The sequence below is a fragment of the Trachurus japonicus genome, chromosome 16, assembly GCF_045865225.1.
Source record: "Trachurus japonicus isolate A0001 chromosome 16, Traja_1.0".
Taxonomy (NCBI): Eukaryota; Metazoa; Chordata; class Actinopteri; order Carangiformes; family Carangidae; genus Trachurus; species Trachurus japonicus.
Genome location: NC_140922.1, coordinates 16312521 through 16321921, shown reverse-complemented (window position 1 = coordinate 16321921; position 9401 = coordinate 16312521). Strand labels below are relative to the sequence as shown.

The 9401-nt window shown below is 42.0% G+C and overlaps 1 protein-coding gene across 1 annotated transcript; it reads right to left on the bottom strand.

Moving 5' to 3' along the window:
• Positions 1 to 2446: 2446 nt before the first annotated feature.
• Positions 2447 to 3972, bottom strand: LOC146972194 (serum amyloid P-component-like). Its single transcript, XM_085802521.1, has 4 exons — positions 3918 to 3972; positions 3407 to 3509; positions 3017 to 3311; positions 2447 to 2656 (listed from the first exon to the last, which is right to left on the bottom strand). The coding sequence occupies exons 1-4, from the start codon at positions 3970 to 3972 to the stop codon at positions 2447 to 2449; spliced, it is 663 nt and encodes a 220-aa protein (XP_085658647.1).
• Between the last annotated feature and the right edge of the window lie 5429 nt (positions 3973 to 9401).

Here is a 9401-nt window from a genome sequence, read left to right as displayed (position 1 = left end):
ACCTGCCGGCTCTCTCGCGTGCGGTCGCACCGCATGTACACGTACTACCTGAAAAGTAGTATTTGTACTTCGTTACTTGCCACCTCTGGAGATAGGATATTCAAGTTTCACTCCAAGAAAGAATTAAGATGTGCAATGCACAGAAAGCTGTGAAACAAGCGAACGTACATTCCTCATTCCAATTTATATTCAATCTGAAACCCATAACAAGATGTCCAGCCATGAAGACTTGAATCATATCAGTGTTGGGCAAGCTACTTGGAAAATGTAGTGAGCTAAGCTACAAGTTACTCTACATGAAATGAAGCTTCACTACACTAAAGCTACCCACCAAAAATGATAACAAGCTACGCTACAATAAAATGGCAAAAGTAGTTAGCTACATCAAAGCTATTTTTATTTTATTTTTTTACACAACCCAACTAAATGTCCTGTTGTTGGCAAGCTACTGGGAAATGTAGTGAGCAAGCTACAAGTTACCTCTACAATGAAATGAAGCTCACTACACTACAGCTAACCACCAGAGAAATGTACAAGCTACGCTGACTATAAAATTGAACAAAAGTAGCTTAGCTACAATCAAAGCTATTTTTTATTTTTATTTTTTTACATCAAACCAACTTAATTCAATAGGGTAGTCACCGTATGGGACATTTTATTGGCCGAAGCCGAATTACCGAAATAAAATCAAAACGCTTGTGCCGAATAACGAATAATACCAATAACCGAACGTGTGTTTTAAAGTGTTTGTTTTTTTTATTTGTTTAATAGGCCTACAGATAAATAAAATATATTTTTAGACTTAATTTCAAACGAATTATTGACTATTCTTACAGTTATTTTGAATATGCCATGTTGCCAGTTGCTCATGAAAAAAGCCCAAGAATTAAATAAAGTTTTTCATTTAGGCCTATATCGCCCATTGTGATGCTGAAAATCTATGCAAGTACATTCCAAAAAATAACCAAGTGGGTCCTTTTCAAACAAGTGTTTCCTAACCTTTCTGTTCGATTTTTTTTTAATTCAATCAATTAGGCTACTATAATTACAGGCCGACCTCCATTTGAAATTTCAAGCGACCCCACGTGGGGTCCCGACCCCAAGTGTTGGAAACACTGTTTTAAAAAGACCTTTGGCCACTGGACGAGTGTCGGACAATGCTGGAACAAAGGAGCTTTCGTTTTAACAGCTGCAGGCCGTCTCTCTCCCTCTCTGTGAGCCTACTCAGCTGCTGTTTCAATGTGTTTGGTTTCATAATTAAAAGGCGCCGTTCCTACAGGAAGGTCCCTCCCAAACCCAGACCCTGACAGTGGCCGTGTCTCGCTGACAGGACGCACCGAGCTCTTGAGCGACTTACAACGGTGCGCGCGGCCAACAGCATCGCTGTGCAGCGATATAAAGTTGTCCACTCATAGTCCAGCTACGGCCCTGATCCATTCACTAACTTAACTATACCCTCCTCCTCTTCACCTGCTAGCTACTGCGCCCCGCTGCAGCATACGGTCACAACAGATACGTACATGAATCACATGTAGCTTCTGTGGACGCTACCCCAAGCACTTGTCCACTCCGAAGATACCAAACCCGCGCAACTGGATCAAAAAAAAAATAGCTTACCACTGAAAATCTATTTGATGAAGAAAACAGCGACAACGACCACGCTAACTGATAAATGAAAGATAAGTTACTAACGCCGCTACTTGTAACGACGCTACTGCCCAACACTGAATCATATGAGCATAAATAAACAGCTGAAATTAAGAATACAGAGTCTGAGAGTTCATCCCAGATTCATCAGTGAAATACAGTATACATTTTGAATAGTACCAAGACAACTGGGTCTCTCAAATAAATCAACAAACATTGTTGTAAAAACACCCATTTCTCTGCTTTTATCTCTTGATAATAGTTAGTTGTTGTTGTTTTTTTTTTTAAACACACACACTTTGTTCATACAATCACTTAATATAAAATGTTTAACTGATACAGCGAAGGTTATGGTTTTTTGGAGTTATTTTGTGGCAATACTGTAAGTTAATCTACTACAGTTAGTCAAGTCAAGTCAAATTTATTCTAGCACATTTCATACGACAAGCGTAAACTCAATGTGCTTCAAAAAATTAAAACAGAGATACAGTGTATGACATATTATATTAACACAACAGTTAATATAATAATTTGTGTAGCCAAGATACATTTTTACAGAATGTTCAGTTTATTAGGTACAGTTTCCTTATAACATCTCATTTACAACTATTAATTGAGATTGAGTATATGCAGGTTATACAGTTGCATAAAAAGCAAGCAAATAAGACCTCATCTAAAGCAATATCTTTGGCAAGTGAACATATAGCATGACAGAATGCAAGCTTCTTCTGGTTTCATCCTCTTCTGATTTCAGTTGACAAACTTTAATGGAAATCATGTGACTTTTCATGACACCTTTTCAGATTTGTTTACGCTCAATCAGCACTCTGCCTCGAATCTGAAATTCCAGTGCTCTCCAATTGAGCACATTCCCTGAAATGAAACTTTGGTCATCCGAATAGTCCTGGATCTCAGAGGGAGCAAGGACTTTGTCCCACATGTGGACATCCGACATCATGCCCACGAAAGACTGCTTAGCGTCGAATTTCCCACCAAAGGAATCCTGGTCCTGAGAAGGTGCAGAAATCATAGATCACAGTCAAATTCTACTCCAAAATGTTTTTGAGGACATGCACTAAATAGTAAAGTTGCAATTTACAGCATTTCTGGAAGGCAGTTCTTAAGGATTAGCTTGACTAAATTGGGAATTCCAAAAAATACACGTATTTGCTCTGCTGCTGAGAAGTTATTTATTAGAGAAATGACCAATATCATATGGCCAGGTTAGCCCCTGCATGTTTCCATTCTGTCTGCTAAACTAAGATAACTTGTGGGAAACTAAGGCCACATTTACTGCATCCATAAAGCAAATCAGTGCATTTCCCATCATGTCAAACCATGTACACAAACTGAGAGTTGAAATTCATACCTGTCCTAAAACAATTATGACGGGTCCACTGATGTTGGATCCAGAGCTGGCAAATCTCCTATTAAAGGGTTTTCCATCTAGCCACATCTGCGCCACTCCAGAAGAAGAGTCCCATGTTGCACATATGGAGTGCCATGTATTCAGCCTGTAGTCCTGCGATACAAATCTTGTAGGTTTGTTCTTAGCAACGATCTGAATCAAATCGTTTTCTTCCTTGTAAATCAGAAGGTCATTGAAGAAAGATGGGGTGGCCAGAGAGAAAGCAGCGTAGGCTCTTCTGAGATCTGTAAAGGTCCTGATGGTATTTCAAAGACATTGTTACACTGATTTAAATGGTCAGAGACACATTATGTCTTTTACTATTTTGCATAATATTCAACACTACTGTACCTGAGACAGACTGTTACAGCATTGAAATTCTGCTTTGACGGAGTTATCCTGACGTGAGCTGTGTTGGTTTCTTCAGGGAAGGTGAACATTTTGCCTGACAGATCTTAGAAAAAGAAAAGCATCAAAATCAGATGTTGAAATGTAAACTATAAAGAAGTTAATAATATTTTAACAGACATATAACAAACCAAACCATAACATGTTTCCAGTGAGCAAAGTGCAGCATTTTTTTTAAAGTATATTTTTGGGCTTTTTGCCTTTATTTGATAGCACACAGTAGAGATAGACAGGAAATGGGGAGGCAGAGAGAGGGGGAATGACACGCAGGAAAGGGCTGCCCGACACGGGATTCGAACCGGGGCCGCCTGCGGTGAGGACTGTAGCCTCTACATGGGGCAGCCGCTTTACCTACTGTGCCACACACCGCCCCAGCCAAGTGCAGCTTTTACTGTGATGGCATTGTTGTATTCCCTGAGTTAACAAAAGTTGTGGGTTTTTTTTTTTTTTTTACCTTGAGGAGTGGCAGCACATGCTGTCAACATCACCAGCAGAATGAGTAACGCCATCTAATACAAAGAAAAAAATACACGATAAGCAATGGATTGAAACAAATGCTTTGTTTTTGCTTACGTTTTTACTGGCATGTAATAGACTGCAAAATAATTTGGTGTTATTATACAATTAAGAAAAATAAGCTGAAAAGGCTTTGTTCTTCTTCTTTTTCATTTTGGATCATGTGTCAGAATGTTGTGTCACTGCACAAAACAGTTCTGCCCAATATTGGCCAATAAGTCACTGCCACTTACCTTTCAATACAGCTGCACACCCTCTGAAGTCTCAATGTCGTTCTAGAGAAGTCGCTGGAGATGGGCAGACTTCAGTGAAATAGGGTTTATTCTTAAGCAAGTTATAAACCCAAGTTAGCTCCTGTAAACAACTGAAGAAACAGCTCCTTATATTGTCGGTGGCCCCCGCCTCCTTGGTAGAATCTCCACCTACGTACTTCCAAAGAACAGTTCCTTAATATAATTTGTTTATGACCCCATCTCAATCCCAAACCTACCCCAATGATATGTGTATTGTAATAAAATTTGGTGGCTATTTTAGTGCTGATAAGCCTTACAGAAACACCTCCTCTCAGACAAGTGAGTTTTGTGAAGTAGCTATGACAATGAGATTTTGCAGTCACTTTGAAGGGAAATGTCACCTAATTCATGTGTCCACAGGTATGTGGCTACTGTAGTGTATTATCCACCTGAACTTTTTGTTTTAATATATTGAATTGTCTTAGTTCTTCTTTGTGTGTGTGCTTTCTCTGAACTGAAGGAATGTGTGAACTGATGCTCTGCTTCATGGGTTCCATATCCTGCCTAGAAGCAATTTGGTCTGTTGGAAAGTTGATGATTGTTTTGTTTAGCCTAAAGGCTGAAACCTTAGGTCAAGGGCATCTTCTTAATTCCGTTGACCTATGGTAGCCCAAAAGTTATCGATTTGGTCAAGAGGTTAAATGCCAGAAAGTAAATGATCCAGATCAAGGTTGTCTTTGTTGATTAGTTGCATTCCTTAGTTTGGAGAAGGTGGAGTGTTTGGAGTTAGAAACATATATAAGGTCAGAGCTTTGGGCCAGTAGAGAGAGATCTCACATTGGCACCAGAGATGCTCCAGGATTCGGCATTTTTTGTACACTGTTCTTCTTCTTGTAAATAAACTCTTTTTGAATGCAAGTGAAGACGTGTCAGCAGTGATCACTTCTTTTCATCAACACATCAATATACCACACTACTACAGACATGGCTTTCTTAAAGGGATAGTTCAATATTTTGGCAAATTGGCCCATTGCCATAATCGCTATAGTCATAGCAGTAGGTTCATTACCTTTATTTGTCGGTGTAAGCTATTTTTAGAACGGCTGAGCGGAGCAGCAGGCTGCTCAGAGCTACGCTATGGAGGCTAAAGGAATTTCTTGGTTTCCCTCATCGAACTCATCAAATACAAAATCCCAAAACTCCAAAATGCTTTCGTGGACAAGTTGTGACCTGCACAATCACCACGCTATGAGATAATAATGGAACGTTACGAAACTGAGCCGTTTTCGAGGTAAATACAGAGTCTGCTTGCTGAAAAACTGTCCCTGAACGCAACGCGCATCAGCGGTTTTGCATGAATTTACCTATAAAACAGCTCCGTCTCGTAACGTTCCGTTATTATCTCATAGCGTGGTGATTGTGCAGCTCACAACTTGTCCATGACAGCGTTTTGGAGTTGTTGGGTTGTGTATTTGATGAGTTTGATGAGGGAAACCAAGAAATTCCCTTAGCATAGCCCTGAGCAGCCTGCTGCTCCGCTCCGCCGTTCTAAAAACGGCTTACACCGACAATTAAAGGTAACGAACCTACTGCTAAGACTATAGCGATTATGGCAATGGGCCAATTTGCCAAAATGTTGAACTATCCCTTTAAGCAGCACAAGCAGGAGTCTATGCAACAACCTCTTCATCATCATCATCATCATCAGAAAAAAAAAATCCTTTATCTCTGTCATAGTACCCTGAACTTATTTGCTTATTTTAGATTGGCTATTACTGTGGTAAGTCATCATAATAATGTAAAAGAGAATTGTAGATGCATTATTGTGTCAAACAATGTCTAAGGTGTCAAACAATGTCAAACCCACTACTACTCAGAATATAAACTATAACCATAAAATAAGATTGCATGTTTTAACAACTTCTGCATCCGCACAATCAAACCATGTAAAGTTTATAGTGTCATAGAACTGCTTTGCCTCTGCCTGTGCACTTATTTACTCACCCTCACTCATTCACTGTACTGTACATGTGAGCATGAAGCTGGAAAACTGCCAAACTAAACAGCTGTTAAAGGGATAGTTCACCCAAAATTCAAATTGCACTCATTATCTACTCACCCTCATGTCGACTAAGGGATGGGAGAAGTTTCAGAGTTATCCGTGGCTTCTCTGAGTTACAGGGGGTCTCGGCGTAGCAGTGCATGTCCATAACAGTTGCAAATGGATACCACTTTTCTTAGTAACAAAAAGACACACCAAAAAATATCCAAATACCTCCATGCTGCTCGTATGTAATGTCTGTCTTGTATTGAAGCCCCAAAATGCGAAATTGTTCCAAAAAAAGTCTATATTTCAAGCTTGTTTGTAGCGGAAGTTCCTGGTTCGTCCAATTTGGACGGACCAAGAGGAGCTTCCGCAAGCTTGAAATATAGACTTATTTAATTTTTAGGCTTTTGTAGCTATTATCAACATTTTGTGGAGGGGTTTGCTAAGATTGCAGCTCCCCTCCATCGCCTGGTGGCTGACATGACGGACGCTCGCACAAAAAAAGCATCACAAAAGGCAATTGGGGAACTTTGGACTGAGCAATGTGAGGGGAGCTTCCAGGACCTCAAATCCAGATTGATCAGTGCCCCTGTGTTGACTTATGCTGACTTTTCTCTGCCTTTCATTCTAGAAGTGGATGCCAGCCTCAGTGGATTGGGTGCGGTGCTGTCTCAGGAGCAGGATGGTAAAGTGAGGCTGATAGCATATGCCAGCAGAGCCCTGACTCCAGCAGAGAGAAATATGCCCAACTACAGTTCCATGAGGCTCGAGTTTTTGGCCTTGAAATGGACGATGACTGAAAAATTTTGGGATTATTTGTTAGGCCAAAAATGTGTTGTATGGACCGATAACAATCCACTTAGCCACTTGAACACTGCAAAGCTGGGGGCAACAGAACAGCGTTGGGCTGCTCAACTTGCAACTTCTGATTTCTCCATCCGTTATCTCTCAGGTCGCTCTAATACTAATGCTGACTCCCTTTCCAGGCAGCATCACCCTGGGAACACACCAACAGACCTGGGGACCTCCCTCCCAGGAACTGCCCTCCCGGAGTCCCTGAGATGCCGGGTTCAACCACCACTGCAGGTAACCCAAATGTCTGTGTCTGCCCTCCCCTCTTATGCTCCAGATTACCTTGCCACACTCCAGCATGCAGACCCAGTGTTGGGAACCTTTCTCCAGTTTTGGCGTTGCAAACGCTCTCCGGACGAGAAGGAACGGCAGGCCCTCTCAAAACCAGTACAGGAACTGGTGCGTCAGTGGAACAGGGTGGTAGAGAAAGAGGGGCTCTATATCATCGCATACTCCGTCCAGATGGTGGAGAAGAAATATATCAGCTGCTGCTGCCGGCCTCCCTGCGAGAGGAGGTCCTCCAGCAATTACATCAGGGTCATGGCCATCAAGGAGTGGAGAGAACCACTAACCTGGTTAGGCGGCGGTGCTACTGGCCAGGTCTGTATAAGGATGTCAAGGACTGGTGTCAAAAATGTGAATGGTGCACCCTGGCCAAGCCTGTACATCCTGCTGTGAGGACACCCATGGGCCACTTGGTGGCGTCTCGACCAACTCAGATCCTAGCCATTGACTTTCCCTGCTAGAACATTCTTGTGATGGAAGAGAACAAGTCCTCATCATGACCGATGTATTCTCCAAATTCACCCAAGCTGTACCCACCCGTGATCAGAGAATGGTCCGAGAATGGTTTTACAGGTTTGGAGTACCAGCCCGAATACATTCGGACCAAGGCCGGAACTTTGAGAGCCTGTTAATCCAACAACTTTGCAGTTTTTATGGCATACAAAAGACACGCACTACCCCATACCACCCCCAGGGAAACGGCCAGTGCGAGAGGTTTAATAGGACTCTACATGGCCTATTGCAGGCTCTTCCACCTGCCAAGAAGCCAGACTGGCCCAGCTATCTCCCGCATGTCACTCTCTCCTATAACACAACCACCCATCAAACCACTGGTGAGTCACCGTACCTTTTAATGTTTGGACAAGAACCCCAACTTCCTGTTGATTTTCTTCTTGGCAGGATTCAGGAACCAACTGGAGGTACAGCCAATGACTGGTTGAGAGAACATCAAATGCGCCTTCAGACTGCCTTTGATGGTGCCAAGGAACAGATCCAGGCAGCAGCTCGCCTCAGGAAAGAGCGACATGACCAACAAGTGGCTGGTGGTAGCCTGACAGAGGGTGAAGTGGTCTACTTGCAAGACAACAGTGCTCGAGGCAGAGTGAAGATCCAGGACGTGTGGGGTCCCGTGAAATACAGAGTTGTCAAGACCCCTCCTGATGGCGGAGCAGTGTATTCTTTTCCCCCGCTGGACCAGGGAGAGGACGGAACCAGGAAGAGGAGCTTCCGCTACAAACAAGCTTGAAATATAGACTTATTTGATTTTTTTCGGAACAATTTCGCATTTTGGGGCTTCAGTACAAGACAGACATTACATACGAGCAGCATGGAGGTCTTTGGATATTTTTTGGTGTGTCTTTTTGTTACTAAGAAAAGTGGTATCCATTTGCAACTGTTATGGACATGCACTGCTACGCCGAGACCCCCTGTAACTCAGAGAAGCCACGGATAACTCTGAAACTTCTCCCATCCCTTAGTCGACATGAGGGTGAGTAGATAATGAGTGCAATTTGAATTTTGGGTGAACTATCCCTTTAACAGCTGTTTAGTTTGGCAGTTTTCCAGCTTCATGCTCACATGTACAGTACAGTGAATGAGTGAGGGTGAGTAAATAAGTGCACAGGCAGAGGCAAAGCAGTTCTATGACACTATAAACTTTACATGGTTTGATTGTGCGGATGCAGAAGTTGTTAAAACATGCAATCTTATTTTATGGTTATAGTTTATATTCTGAGTAGTAGTGGGTTTGACATTGTTTGACACCTTAGACATTGTTTGACACAATAATGCATCTACAATTCTCTTTTACATTATTATGATGACTTACCACAGTAATAGCCAATCTAAAATAAGCAAATAAGTTCAGGGTACTATGACAGAGATAAAGGATTTTTTTTTTCTGATGATGATGATGATGAAGAGGTTGTTGCATAGACTTCTGCTTGTGGTGCTTAAAGGGCTAGTTCAACATTTTGGCAAATTGGCCCATTGCCATAATCGCTAT

What these genes read in the sequence shown, in the direction of transcription:
- LOC146972194 (XM_085802521.1), bottom strand. Translation starts at nt 3,972, where the DNA reads ATGGCGTTACTCATTCTGCTGGTGATGTTGACAGCATGTGCTGCCACT. An exon ending in GCTGTAACAGTCTGTCTCAG is followed by an intron (nt 3,312 to 3,406) that starts GTACAGTAGTGT and finishes AAATACCATCAG; the next exon opens with GACCTTTACAGATCTCAGAA. An exon ending in TCATAATTGTTTTAGGACAG is followed by an intron (nt 2,657 to 3,016) that starts GTATGAATTTCA and finishes GCACCTTCTCAG; the next exon opens with GACCAGGATTCCTTTGGTGG.